Raw genomic sequence first — 14,357 nt, forward strand, 5'->3', positions numbered from 1 at the left:
TGAGTTTTCTGGTTACTTGTTCTTGCCTATCCTTGAATCTGAAATAATACTTTCTCTTAGAAAATCTTAACAATCTGACAATTATATACTTGGCAGCAGGATGCCATTTTTAATAAACTGCTTTTTGTTTTTAATGATTAATAGCTATGATGTATTGAAAACCTCCGTTTTAATTTCAACTCCATGCTTTATACAATTTTGGTTTCTTCTTATGTATGCTTAAAGACAAGAAGACTAAAACAATTTTGTCACTGGAATGTTTGCAGTAGCAGTTTTCACCACAGCAGCCATTTTCACCTCTTGTCACCTGTTTCAGGTTTTACCTGAATGACTGACCTTTTTTTTCCTCTGCAAAAGGAGACATTCTTGTGACAGAGTAGATTTAGCATTTAGGGAAAGTAAGGAGTGTGAAACAGCTCTTATTTTTCTAAACTATTTATTTATATTTATAAGCATATCTGTATACATACACCTATACCAAGTAAGAACACTGTGTGAAAGAAATAACATTTCCTGTTTGCAGTTGTCTGGCACTAAATGACTTACTAAGAGGAAGACCTTTGGATGACATCATAGACAAGCTTCCAGAGATCTGGGAAGTCCTGTTCCGAGTGCAAGATGACATTAAGGTAATGGTACTGAGAACTGAATAGACATCTTCAACAAACAGTACAGTGATCAAGCTCTGTCGGAGGTGTTTAAAGAGAGACTCTAACAAGTCAGCTTGAAGCCTATGGGAATTTTGATTATTAAGCAGACTAGAAATTCTTGTTCCTTGGATGTAAAATTGCCATGCCACCTTGGAAATTCTCTTACGTTTGAAGTGTGTAGTTTCATTCCTTCAGTGCCTTATTCTAGATGATTTGATATTTTTCCTTGATTCAAAAGCATTTCTGAGTAGTTGCTTAACTTTTCTATATAGAAATATTTGAATATATTTTATTTTGGGCTGCTAGTGTGCTGAACCGATATATGGTGATATATGGTGTGCTGAACTTGGATATATGAAGTCAGAGTCTTTGGGTCATTCCAGGTTTCAGCTCTGTGAAGTGTATTGATTGTACCAGATACTCAGATGGACCAAAGCCAGAATTTCTTCTAACAATGTTATAATACTTTCTTCTAAAGATATTGCTACTTTATATTAAGTATTAACCATGAAGATAGCCTTGTCTCTTCTAGTGTTAATTCTTATCAATTAATATGAATCATTCTAGAAGAATAAAAATAACAGAAATAATTCCTGAGTTCTTTTTTTTAGGAGACTGTACGAAAGGCGGCAGAACTAGCCCTAAAAACTTTAAGCAAGGTAAAGCTCTACAATTTTGTCATATGCACATGTAGAGAAGACATGCATGGTTTTGATGTCAGGAGTGACCATAGTCTGTATTTACTATAGACTGTTGTCTTCAGACAGTCTCCAGTGTAAGATCCAGTTGTGAAAGACTGAACAGCCCCCTAGAAAGCAATTGTAATAAGCATCACCACGTACTCCCCTGTACTTTTATTGGTGCTAGTGAAGTCCTGCTACTTGAGGGTAATGTCATGTTAATGCCTATACAAGGAAGGATATAATGAACTGTGTTTTTTACCTCCAGTGTTTTTTCCTTGCTTGGGGGTGGAATTTAAGTAATTTAAGAATTAAGAATTTAAGTAAATTTCAACACTTTACCAGGCCTGACTGATCTAGTCGACCAAGCCTGGTGATACATCACTGGTATGAAATGGAATAATTGTGTATGGACTTCTCTGTGATGCTGTTACTGACAAAGGTTCTTGGGTATAGTACACATATATCACTTGGTATTTTGTTTGGTAATTCTTTGAAAAAGTCACATTGGTGGCAGTGGGTCTAAAGTGCTGTGTTTGAAATCACAGTCTTCATAGTGCATGACATTTTAATTCTGAAAGCGAGGATCTGGTCCCAAAATGTTGTGAAATGTTGCAATTGCAGAATGTGTTCTCGTCTGGGACTTGCTGCTCTGCTGTGTGTAATGGTTGAGTCCCTGTGGCTGAGATAGGCTGTCCTTCAACTGAGAGGTCATTTGGTTCTTCTGTTCATCCAGAGTCAGGTCAAGACCTGCTAGACTCTGAATTTGCCTTTTCTGGAAGTGTATTGTAGTTGAAACACCTTTTAGGGATGACTCTTAGGGCTTAACTTCCTTGTGGAGAGAAGATGGAGGTGTAACAGAGGCTGGGCTTGGCTGTGAGCAGTTTGTCTAGTTGCTGTTGGCTTCTTCTGTCTGAAGGAGAAGATGCTTTAATATAATCTGAGGGATAGGTTTGTACATGTTTGCAGCACTGATTCTCACCTGTCCCCAGGTCTGTGTGAAAATGTGTGACCCCTCTAAAGGAACAGCAGGTCAGAAGACAATAGCTGTTTTGCTCCCTTGCCTCCTAGACAAAGGAATAGTAAGCACAGTTGCTGAAGTCCGATCTCTCAGGTTAGTTCTGCACCATGTAAGTTCCCTGGGGGCTGGGTCATGACTTGTCCCAAAGACACCGAGCTTATTCACCTGAATTGCAGAATGTTCTTTGTGTTTGAAGTGACAAGTTGCTTTCCAAAAGAGCTTTCCTGCTGAGTTCTTTTTTCATGGAGTTGAAGCAGCAGCCCTGAGAACTCTGGCTGTCTTTTGGGAGTATGTGGCCTCTCTGCAAATGCCCAGATTCAGCTCCCAGCAGGAAGTTATATTTTCTTCCTGTACAAATGGCAGGCTGATCGAGAAGCAGTGTGCCATGCTAAGGCTGTCCTTTGGGACTGGCATATTTTTTCTGGTTGCAAACAAAGAGTCCCATGGTTCTTCAGACAGCCATGTCTGATTTCACAAGTGCTTGTGAATATTAACAGTTCACATCCCAGATGTGACTGCATTTGGTCACACTGTTCAAATACATTTTATGTCTTGTACAGTTCAATGTCCCTTGATGTGTAGAGATTTCATATGCTTGTCAATTTATAACCTTATTCTTTCCTTTGACTGAGGGACAGAAAAACTGGAAAATTCAGAGTTGGAGGGTAGCTAGCTGGTCGTCACAAAAATAATTATCAGGAAGGTTAGAAGGCTTCTAACGAGAATATTTCTTGAACTGTTTGCATTTCTTTTGAAGATGTAGAAATTCTTTGTCAAAATGCAGCATATGATCCATCTGAAACTGACCAGTAGCATTTGAATAGATTATTGTAACTTGTCTTTTCTTGGGCAGAGACAGTGGATGTCTCAGTGCTTGTTTAAAACATGAATCTTTTTAAGGGGGTGTGTTATTTTTTTCCACTGTACTGTCTGCAGTACTGCCTCTTTGCCCAATCCCTCTGTGATTCCAGGGAAAAAGTAAACAATTTCTGGCCAAAATATACATAACATCCCTTGGAAGCTCAGGGCTAGGGAATAATTTTGTTTAAGCAAAAATTCACATGGTTTTGTTTGAAGGAAGATTTATATTGGTATATCCAGATTACAGTAAATGAGAGAGGCTTTTCAGATCAGTCTGTGTGCATCTCTGTTGACCTTCCCTTTAATCTTTTTCCAGCATTAACACTCTTGTGAAGATCAGTAAAAGTGCTGGGTCTATGCTGAAACCTCATGCGCCAAAACTTATCCCAGCCCTGCTGGAATCCTTGAGTGTCCTGGAGCCTCAAGTCCTCAATTATTTGAGTCTTACTGCAACAGATCAAGAGAAAGTAAGTGCAGCTGTAGCGAGGAAGTATCAACACAGCAGAGATAACAAAGATTTAATCTTTATTTAGGGAACGGAAAAATAGCAGGTTTAGTAGAGAAGTGTTCAAAAAGCAAAGAGAAATAGATAATAAGTTACTAAAAAGTTTAGTCACAGAATATGGCTGGACAAATGTGTGAGCTTTTTTGAAGGATTGGGATTATTTTTATTCGCTAGACCACTGTATGTTTTCAAAAGTGAAGCGCACTTCCAATCCCAAGGGATTAACTTCAGGACTCTGTATAACTTAAATAGGAGGGTGTGCCACAGCGCTATGGGCTGGAGGATGTTGTCAGCACTGTGTCCTTTAATTGTCAGTTGTCAAAGAACCATATTGATCAATATCATATTGATCAAACTCATTGATTAGAAACAAATTTAGCTAATTTTGTTGTGGAGGGAAGAGGGTCAATTAGATTAGCCCTTTACAAATGAAAAGGGAGTGAACAATGTGAACAATTCAGTGTGAGATTTGATTTCTTTTTTTTTCCCTCTTTGTTTTCTCTTTCCTTCTCCCTCCCTCTAGAACGTTTCTCTGCCTCTGAAAGGGAAACATCATAGTCTGTAGACATAATTGCTTTCTCCATGCATCTGAGATAGATTTTAGTGTAAGGTAGTGAGTTACATGTGATATTGTTGCCCTTTCTACTGTTTTCATGTTGGGTTTACATTTGGATTTGTTTGGTGTTTTTTCCTGGTTTTTTTTTAGACTGCAATGGATAGTGCCAGACTTAGTGCTGTCAAGTCATCTCCCATGATGGAAACCATTAACATGGTAAGTATTGATTTCAGAAGGGTTCCAGTGTAAGGTATGTTGTAGAAGAATAGGAATTAAAATGGAAGCTTTACAGAATATCTCTTCAGGGTTCATTTTCTTATCACATCTCCATGTGGCTGTCTGTCCACTTCCTTTTTCATGTACTGACCAGTGCATCTGCGTGCTTGCCTCTCAGATCAGTTGTGAATAATTGGCTCCATTTGGAGCCAGATGGATTGCTTGTTCATCTGAAGACTGGCCTGCTTTGATGAAGATGGCATCTTTCAAGTGCTTTCCTTTGGATGGGAGCTCAGCTGGTTCCTGGGTTATGTTAGCTAGCATTTTTCTTCATCTCTGGCCCACAACTCCAAAACCAACTTCTCACCTGGGCCTTCAATTGATGATAGTCATTGTTGATAGGGCATAAGTGCTGTTCAACCATTGCCTTGTGGTGCCTTAGGTATTCCTGTCTGGGCCTTCCCCATACTTTCATGGTGTAGATATTTAGAGAAAATGCTGATATCACTGTCAGTGAGTGGTGTTTGGCACCACAGTTTCCTGCTGCTGGAGAGTTGCTGATACCCAGATGCTGTGCTGTAGGATCTGTCCTGTCAGAGCTCCCTATCCTCTCTAGAAACCTTCCCTTCCCAGAAAAAGGCTCCTCTTTTCTACTCAGGCACTGCACACAGCCAAGGGCATGTGGGAAGGTAGAGAATGTGAGGGTTGAGCAAGTTCTAGGGATGTTGTAGCCACCAGAGCAGTTTATTGTTTCCTTGACTTAAGGAAAAACATCAACGGCAAGCTCTCCTGTACATAACAGCATGTGGAGTTGAGTTCTGGTGTCAGGTGAAGTGGTCTCTATAAATAGAGTGTAAAGCAGTTGGGAATGAAAAGCTCCATGTGAAAGTGTACTTGCTGCAACCCTGCAGGCTGCAGCAGCTGCTGCTGTCCCTCCTTCAGGCCATGCCCCACCCTGCCAGCCCTGGGGAACAGCTGTGGTGCCCTGATCATGGAGATTTTGTAGGGTAGGGGAGAAGTAGTAGTGGCTTCCCTGGAATATTGTGAAGATGTCCTGGCTTATGAGTAACCTCTTGTATATTCTGGGCTTGGCTAGGAGATTATATGGATAATTTCCTTCACCATACCAGTGATGGAGGAGGAAATAACAATTGATCTGACTTTGGAAGCTCAGTTACCTTCATTTAGTATGTGATCCTTGAATTTGCTAGAGAATGGATCTCCCCTCTGCTGACTGTGTTACAGAGTGCTGGTTAACATGAGGCTGTCTGTTTTATACAGTGGCATTTTAGGCATAGCAGATTAAAAATTTTTCTAGTCACATCCCTTTTGTACTTCTGTGTCATTTATGCCACTTCTTTGTCTTGACCTGTTTAAAAACTGTTTTGACTGGTTTCATGCCATTGTCCAATAACATTGGATATGTTATTGCTTCCTGGTTTCAGAGAGTTGGGGAAATGTTGGATTTTGTCCTATGATGCAGACGTGTTTGCAGCTCATTCTTGCTAGTGTGTTAGTTTCAGGCTTCCTGAAGACTTGGAGTGCAGGAGCACATCAGTTCCAGCAAATGATAGTTTTAGCAAGGTCATCTCAGCAGAGAAGTGGGACAGAAGAATCTGTATGTGGTGGAATCCACTTTGTGTTGGCTTTTCCTCATCATGCAGCAAACTCTTTTGATTCAGCTGAGGACCAGCCAGCAGTGCTGAGGCAGCCTCTGCTAGAAATACACCAACTTAAGTCTGCCATTATTACCTCTTTGTTTTTCCTTTTTTTTTTTTTTTTTGTTTTGTTTTCTTTTTTTTTCTCTCCTTGTCTCTTGCCTTTCTCTAGAGCTTGCAGTATTTGGATGTGTCTGTCCTTGGTGAGTTGGTCCCTCGGCTATGTGAACTGATCAAAAGTGGAGTTGGCCTTGGAACAAAGGTACGTCTATGGGTTTTAATAGTTCTTTTGGAAATGAAGAAGGGAATATAGAGCAGTGTCAGTGTAAATACGGTTCCTTTGACTATGTCTTTTAAAGCAACAGCTTGGTCTCATACATACTGGACTTGTTTCACAACTGAGCCCCAGTCCACTACATCACTCCTCTGAATGTGTGCTGCCCTAGCCTCCTCTAGGCTACATGGCTTCTGTGCTCTGTGACACGAGTGCAGAAGGTTGTCCTTGATTGCGGCAAATCTTCTAGGATCATCTATCCTGACTGGGGGTCCTTTTTCACTTCCTGTTTCAATTCTTGTCATTCATGTTTTGCAAACTTCTACTGCTTCTACTTTTACTGTTCTTGGACTATGAGAATAGAGGTGAATGGGTGTAGATCTTGTCTTACAAGTGCAAGTAGCACCACAGCAAGTATTAACAATAATAACCAGAAGCAAATATTGTTTTATCTTACCTTTGTTCTCCCTTGCAATCTTCCAGGGGGGCTGTGCCAGTGTAATTGTGTCATTAACCACTCAGTGCCCTCAAGACTTAACACCTTATTCAGGTAAGGTTTTGTCTCTTAGTGTCAGATTTTAAAGGTGCTTTTTGTTGCTGTTGTGTTTCTTCCCTTAAGTTTGGCTCAAGAATGATCTTTACATGTGTATTTTTATCAGAGAGCTTTTTGAAGTTACCTTTTTTGTTTTGAGATAGGCATGCTCAGAGTAGGTTCACTACCTCACCAAGTTGGAAGATGTAGAGGAAGGAGTTGAGGGAATTCACTAGCATGGAGCAGGAATAGGCAAAAATATTTCTTTACTTTCTTGGAGCAGTGTTAGTGTTAGTGCAGCACTGTCAATGTGCACTTGTTCCTTCAACTTGAGCTGTGGGTAAACCATGAACAGTGACTTTGTTTCATTCTGGTAGTAGAAACAACATCACCTTTCTGTTGCAAAATAGAAGTGAAGCATGAGTGGTCAACTGTAGTGCTTGCATATAGGAACATTATCAGTCAAGATGTGCAAAACACTAGCACTACTTTAAGCATAAGGACTTACCAATAACCCCATATACATGCAGTGAGGAAAAATGCATAAATTCAGGCAGTCTGATGAAATGCAGGCTATTGTAATTCTTGCCATAGCAATAAAACATTATGCTTTTCATAAAGTCAAGTCTCTTCCAACAGGCAAACTTATGAGCGCTTTACTTAGTGGCCTGACTGATCGCAACAGTGTGATACAGAAGTCTTTTGCCTTTGCTATGGGGCACCTAGTCAGGGTGAGTTGGGCTTCAAGTATTATTTTACTTCTTTATTGGTTGTCGTTTTTGAAGCATTTGAATAATTTGAGTCTCTTCCTTGTTACAGACTTCCCGGGACAGTAGCACTGAGAAGCTGCTGCACAAACTCAGCAGCTGGTATATGGAGAAGGAAGGTATGTTGCTTTTGGGGTATTCACTTACAGAATACAGTGCAGAAAAAGTTCCTGGTGATAGCAAAAGCTAGTAAAGAAACATTTTTATATTGTGATGTTTGGTTTAACTGACTGAGTAATTCCTATACAGTGTTACACAATACTGCGCATTACTTTGCTTTCCAGCAGGCAAACCAAGCAGTTAAAAGGATAATCCTGCTTCCAAGTCATACTGTGTTTGCTTTGGTCTTTTAGAGCCCGTTTACAGAGCAGGCTGTGCTTTAACTGTGCATGCTATGGGACGCTACAGCCCAGATGTACTGAAGAACCATGCCAAGCAGGTGCTGCCATTGGCTTTTCTTGGAATGCATGAAGTTCCCGAAGAAGAGAAGGGAGAGAAAGAGAATTCTACTCTGTGGACTGAAGTTTGGCAGGAAAATGTACCAGGTATATTGTGTTAAGAATAGTAAAGCTTTCTGGGAATCATGGGAAGCATGCTTTCTGGAATTATATTTTGGAATTACAGAGTTCTCATATTAAGAGATTTGGGAAGCTTGTTCCCATTTTCTTCCTTGCTCTAGATTTCTTGTATGAAGGTTACCTTCTCCAGTTATTTAAAATAATTACAGGGGCATTGATCACAAGGATGGACAGATACAGTGGAAGTATTTTAATATAGTGATACACTGAATGCCACTGTAATATGGCCCTGATGATACAGATAACTAGACATCTTTGGAAATTTTGATGCCAGCCTTTAGGGGCTGCTGCACACGTCAAAGTTGCAGGGGCTTTGGCCTTTCTCTCTTGTTAGAAATCTCTATGGTAATACCTGTGGTTTTAGCTTCAATGAATGAATCTGTGCTGTAGAAGTGCAGTTCTTTCTATAGAGGCAGATCTGGATGCATTATCGTACTGTTTTGCTGACACTTTTAGATTCCAGATCTGGCTCTTCAGTCACCATATGATTTTTCTGGAGTCTGAAAAAGAAGCTGAAAAAGATTTTCCAATGACTTGTTCTTGGAAGAAGAAAAAAAAATATATTCCTTAGAAACAGGCTAACACAATTGTTGCCCTGAAAATTAAACCTTCTGATAATGTTTTCATAGTTTTAGTTACTTTCCCATGAAAGTCTATAAACATTAAGTTATTTCTCACATTCCTTCTAAGAAATGTCTTTTGATGGACGTTTTGCATGACCAGTGTGCTTGGTAAGGTGGTAACTTAATTATCCAATCCCTGGTCATTGTTGAGAATCTATAAATACTGGAGTCAGAGAATGAAGGCATGTTTTTTTCTGTTCTGATATGGAGAGGTGTTTGTGTGAATCATTTTGTGTCCTCTAGTGATGTCTAGTGTCTGCTATATGGAAGGACTGAAATGAGCTCTGTGTCAAAATACACAGCAAAGTCTTTATCTGAGACCCCTAGAAAAGAACCCATCTTCAGCCAGGCTGGGGGGAATTCTTCATGCTCTTGCCTGAAGTAGACCTTTCTGACGTGTCTCATAGTCAAAAACCCCAAGAGATCTGTAACTTGTTTTTTTTTTTACAGGGTAGGGACTGGGTTTGTTTGCTTGTGGTGTTTTTTGTTGTGTTGGTTTGGGTTTTTTTTTTACTAAGATCAAAGGTTTGTTTGTTTTGTAGCAAAATTACAGTTTTCCTCCTTTTGACATGCAGGTACTCAGGGTGGGATCAGGCTGTATTTGCAGGAGTTGATATCCATCACCCAGAAGGCTCTGCAGTCCCAGTCCTGGAAAATGAAAGCTCAGGGAGCAGCTGCCATGGCATCAATTGCCAAACAGACAGGCTCCCTTGTACCACCTCATCTGGGAATGGTGCTCTCTGCACTGCTGCAAGGCCTGCCAGGGAGAACCTGGACTGGGAAGGTAAAGAAGGAATTGTCACCTTATGGTTTGCTATGAGCCTAGCAGCATGTAGCCCTTTAGCTAGGAAATGCTGTGTTCTCTGCTGCGGAGCAACATGATACGAATGCTGATGCAGGGAGTCAGTCTGCCTTTTATCCTGCATTTAGCAGATAGAGAAATGACTGGGAGGACGGGTAGGTAAAATTCAGGCTGCTTTAGGAGTTGGGTTCCCACTTAGACTAATTCCACTGCACCATTTCTAACCTGGAGGGATACTAGTACGTGCTCAGAGCTGCTGCAAGGACCCTTTCTGCTGCCAGTTCTGTGCAGATTGAAAGCTAAGTCCTCTGCAGGAGGAGTGGTAGGAGATAGAGACATTGCTTCTCCAAACTGCTGTCACAGGGATGTTTCCCCCTGCCCTTTGCTAATGAAGACAAAGGTTTGCCCTGTGCAGCAGGACTGTGCATTTTGGCTGTGTGGCACTTGACAGCAGTGTCTCTTTTATCATTACAGGAGGAGCTGTTAAAGGCCATTGCCAGTGTCGTTTCTGCCTGCAGGTAGGTGGATTGATGGAGGTGGTTCCCTCAGGATCTGAGGTCTGAAAAGGGAGGTTGTTGTCCAGTGTTACTGCATATAGGCTGCTAAGGAGATTCTGGAAGGTTTGTCATCACCATCCTAATCTCCTGTCAGTGTGTGAGGAGCAAGATGCTTCAGAGAGACCTGCAGAAGTAAATGGTTGATTTAAAGAGGGAAGGGAGCATGTTGAGAGGCCACAATTGCTAAGAGGAGAGCAGAGATTAAGGGGGAAGATGAAGACCTTAAATGGGAAAAGGAGGAAGAGGTAGAAGAGTAGTGAGGGAGCAGGTGCCTTGGAAGCATATGAGAAAAGAAGAAAATAAAACAGGGAGTAAAAAGAGAGAGAGAGAGCACCCCAGTATAACTTCTATTACAGTTATTGGTAGGCAGCTGAGTGCCTGGACATGGGAATTAATTAATTTTGGAAAGAGATTAACATGATAATGTGTGCCTTGCATTTCAGTGCAGAGCTGCAGAAGTCAGTGCCTGGTCAGCCCACCATCACAGATGTTGTCCAGGCTCTCCTGAAAGAATGCCGTAAGGAAAACCTGAAGTATAAGATGGTGGCGCTGCGCTGTGCAGCTGGGGTGCTGCAGGCAACAAAGGAAGACCGGTTCCAGGAACTTGCTGATATCATCTTTCCCATGATAAAGAAGGTGACAGTTCAACTTCTTGAGTTTTCTCTCTTTCAAAGCAGAACACCCAAGTGGTGACATTCCCAGTGATGCTGGCTGCATGCCAGGCTTTTGCCCAGGGGCTGATGATGTGAGGGATTTTGCACACTTAGCCAGATCTTTGGTAGGGCTGAATACCAGACAGTTGGTGAGCCCTGGGGTGGTTCTACCAGTGCTTCACAAATTCTGAACTAGCCCAACTGTTCTCTAGACAGAGTCCTTCCTGTGATGTCCTCCACTGCACTGTTACCACTTGAAAAGTTAATTCCTGGCTGCTCCACAGGCAGCAAAAGGCTCCTGGGAAGCTGTGTAGAGTGCTTGTGTTTAGCATTAGCAGAGCCTTGCAGCTCTGCAAGCAAGACTTGCATAGCACAAGCGCGTGTTTGGGTGCCCCTCTGCAAGCTGCCGGCAGAGCTGGGCACGAGGGCCGGTGCATGCAGACCTCAGGGGAGACTGACCTGCACTGCACTGTGTGCCTTGCCTGCCCTCATCCCTCTGTCAGTCACACCTTCCCCTGTGGCCTCTGCAGAACTCTCTGGAGAGCATGGGAGCAGCTTTTCCAAAGCATGATGAAGAGGATGAGGACATGAGGGAGAAAGAGGTTCAGATGGAGTCCCTGATCTGTGCCTTCGAGACCCTGGGCAAAGCCTGGCCAAGGAGCCCGGAGACACAGCGTAAGTCAGCTGATGACATGCAGAACAAACCATTTTCTCTTAAAATGAAAAGTGGAAGAAGGGAAGGACCTGGAGATCACATGCACAATCTTTACTTGTCTTAAATACAATTCACAAAAATTTTCTGAGTTTATATGTATGCAGGATGAGTGAAGTGGCTTGCCTAATGAAAAGATGTGTAAATATGCTGCTCACGTTTACATTTGCATCAAAGCTGGTACAAGGTGGAAGAACTGGAAATATCTGGATAGATATGGGAAAAGGTTGTTTTTATTAGCATACCAGAGTGTGTAATGCAGCTGTTTCATCTGCCAGCATTTGTAATGAGCGAGTTGATCTGGTGAAGATTTTCAGGGTCACTCATTACAGGATGTTGACTTGGTCATATGCAGTTTTAGCTTGATGTCACTTGCTGAGGAGCACTTTGGAGACAGACCAGTGTTTTCTTCTGCCTTTCCCTGCGGTAACATGGTGATGTCCTTATTTTCCTATAGGTTGCTATCGACAAGAGTTTTGCAAGTTAATGTGTGACCGTCTGAAACTCAGCACATGGAAAGTGCAGCTTGGAGTGCTACAAGCCATGAATGCCTACTTTCAAGGGTAAATTTTTCTTTCTGCAGTCCACTTCAGTGACTTGTCTTCTCTTTCTTGCTTCAAACTGTTTAATGAACTTGATGACACTGAATTTTTGGAGAAGTTAAGCCAGACTTCTGTCCTAGTGATGCAGGGTGCCTGACTGTTTTTGCATTTGACAGGCTAATGCTGTTTGATGAGGAGCACTCTGACCCTGTGGCTTTGACAGAAATACTGTTGGAAACCTGTACCTCTATCACCCATTCTTTAGGTAAATGGATTTCTGGTTTGTGATGGATGATGAATTGCTTGTTAAAACCATTGTCCTCTGAGGGTTTATGTGGTAGAGAAAATGCAGAATGAACAGAAGTTTTCAGAGGTAACATTTAGCTGCCCTTGCACTGCAGTGTGCTTACTGTGAGGTTGCAGTGTTTGAGACAGTACTGTGCAGGGTGCAGTTCACAGAAGAGTGCGTTCCTCTGGTGCAAGAAAGCTCTGCAAGGGGAGAGAGAGGCAGGCAGCAGACCATGCAACCTCTCAGAACACAATCAAGCTATTCCTGATTTAATGAAATACCAACTTTTTTCCTCTACCATTCAGACTTCTTAGTCACATGCATTATGTATCCAAGATTATAGTATCAAAAAGATACCCCAGATTTTCTCACCAGTGCATGAAGCTCCAAGGCGTAGAGGCAGTTTGTGCTCTACTGGAGCAGGGCACCCATATACAAGTGCTGCTTATGTCATGTTGACAGTCACAGGCCTCTTCATTACTTTGGTGGTGTTCCCATTTGTCCTGTGACTGTAACAGTGCCCCATATCTCATACCTGCATGTGGTCTTGTTTCTGATGTGCCTGAAGACAGCACCTACCAGTGCTAGGTACCAATTCAGAGACCCCTTTGGAGAAAGTTTGTTTTAGGTATCAGTCTTCGTGGAATGAAGACTAGGGTCCTCACCTCAGGAAGATTTTAGTTGAGACCAGGTAACTTTTTGTGACAAGCTTGTGCTTGATGGCTGGCATGGGATTTATGTACCCTCACTTTATGCTACTTGATAACATTTGTATGGTCTCTAGCCAGTACAACTTGCTAGAACATTCTGTTACGCAGAGAAGTTGTCTGCCGTCACCCTGCAGCTGTGGCAGCGTTTTGTTCCCTGTTGGAATATGTAAGGAACAGTAGCTCTGTGGTAATGGCAGAGGCAATGCACAAGGTTCAGTTGACTTGTCAGTGTCCAGTTGTTGACTTTCTACCATTCAAATGTGCCTGGTTTTCAAGTGGGCACTGCAGACTGACAGCACAAACAAGAGCTCAGTGAACTGTGTTAACAGAAGTGGTCTGGAGATCGCAGAGCTTTTTGAAAGGTTAGTGCTTTTGGTTCTCAACATGGTTTTGAGTTTTCTTGTCTGTTTTCTTTAAATCCCTTAGAAAACAAAAGCTACACGTCAATAAGAACAGAAGCTTTGTCTGTGATTCAACTGCTGCTCACCAAACTACAAGGTGAGACTTACTACTTGCCACCTAGAAAAGCCACTGCTTGGTTAAGATGGCTTCTGGCTGTTTGGCCTGGACCTATGGAGAGATGGCCTTACCTTCTGCTTGTAGCACTGGGCGATTCTGGGGAAACTGGGACTTGGAAGCAGGAGAGGCCTTGAAGTAACTGAGGCTAATGCCAAGTTCTAAAGTACTGTTGGATATTCCTTTGATGAAGAAAATGGTCAGCAAGGAGGGTCCCACATAGAGCTCACAAAACCGTTGCATCAGATCTGTGTTATGTTCAGGCTCCGTAGAGGGGGGGAACTCCTCTTAGTACGGAAGAGTGATTTTTACCTTTTCAGTGTCAAGTTTGGTTTCTTCTTATTATTTAGTACTCAAGCCTTGCAGAATTGTCTTCATAGCATGAGGTCTTCCTAAGTCTCAGGTTCATATGTGCCTGCAGTTGTTGTAGCAAATTTTTCCTTTGGGTTTCTGGTACGCATTTTGTGTTTCCTTTATTCTGGCAAAAATCTTACATGCCTCTTTCATGAGCCAGTTGCAACACAGGAAACATGTGGTTCTTCAGGCCCTCATGTTCACATGTTACAAGCTTAGACAATGACACCTGGTCTAGAGGTGCAACTCCCTGGCAGGAGGCAGCACACACATGAGTGTCTAGGTGAATCTGAGTTCTCCT

The 14,357-nt window shown here is 42.1% G+C and overlaps 1 protein-coding gene across 6 annotated transcripts in view; it reads left to right on the forward strand.

The window, feature by feature from the left end:
• ECPAS (Ecm29 proteasome adaptor and scaffold) overlaps positions 1-14,357 on the forward strand; it is a 61,782-nt gene that overhangs the window by 44,489 nt on the left and 2,936 nt on the right. For all 6 annotated transcript variants that reach the window (XM_058864616.1, XM_058864618.1, XM_058864615.1 and 3 more), the window contains 17 exons: positions 524-629; positions 1,262-1,309; positions 2,323-2,444; positions 3,529-3,679; positions 4,424-4,489; positions 6,320-6,409; positions 6,905-6,971; positions 7,593-7,684; positions 7,773-7,839; positions 8,074-8,265; positions 9,497-9,705; positions 10,198-10,241; positions 10,724-10,916; positions 11,464-11,608; positions 12,103-12,208; positions 12,364-12,452; positions 13,613-13,684. In XM_058864616.1, coding sequence (XP_058720599.1) covers positions 524-629; positions 1,262-1,309; positions 2,323-2,444; positions 3,529-3,679; positions 4,424-4,489; positions 6,320-6,409; positions 6,905-6,971; positions 7,593-7,684; positions 7,773-7,839; positions 8,074-8,265; positions 9,497-9,705; positions 10,198-10,241; positions 10,724-10,916; positions 11,464-11,608; positions 12,103-12,208; positions 12,364-12,452; positions 13,613-13,684 — 1,859 coding nt within the window. The remainder of the gene's footprint in view (positions 1-523; positions 630-1,261; positions 1,310-2,322; positions 2,445-3,528; positions 3,680-4,423; positions 4,490-6,319; positions 6,410-6,904; positions 6,972-7,592; positions 7,685-7,772; positions 7,840-8,073; positions 8,266-9,496; positions 9,706-10,197; positions 10,242-10,723; positions 10,917-11,463; positions 11,609-12,102; positions 12,209-12,363; positions 12,453-13,612; positions 13,685-14,357) is intronic.

The sequence above is a fragment of the Poecile atricapillus genome, chromosome Z, assembly GCF_030490865.1.
Source record: "Poecile atricapillus isolate bPoeAtr1 chromosome Z, bPoeAtr1.hap1, whole genome shotgun sequence".
In the NCBI taxonomy this organism is placed as follows: Eukaryota; Metazoa; Chordata; class Aves; order Passeriformes; family Paridae; genus Poecile; species Poecile atricapillus.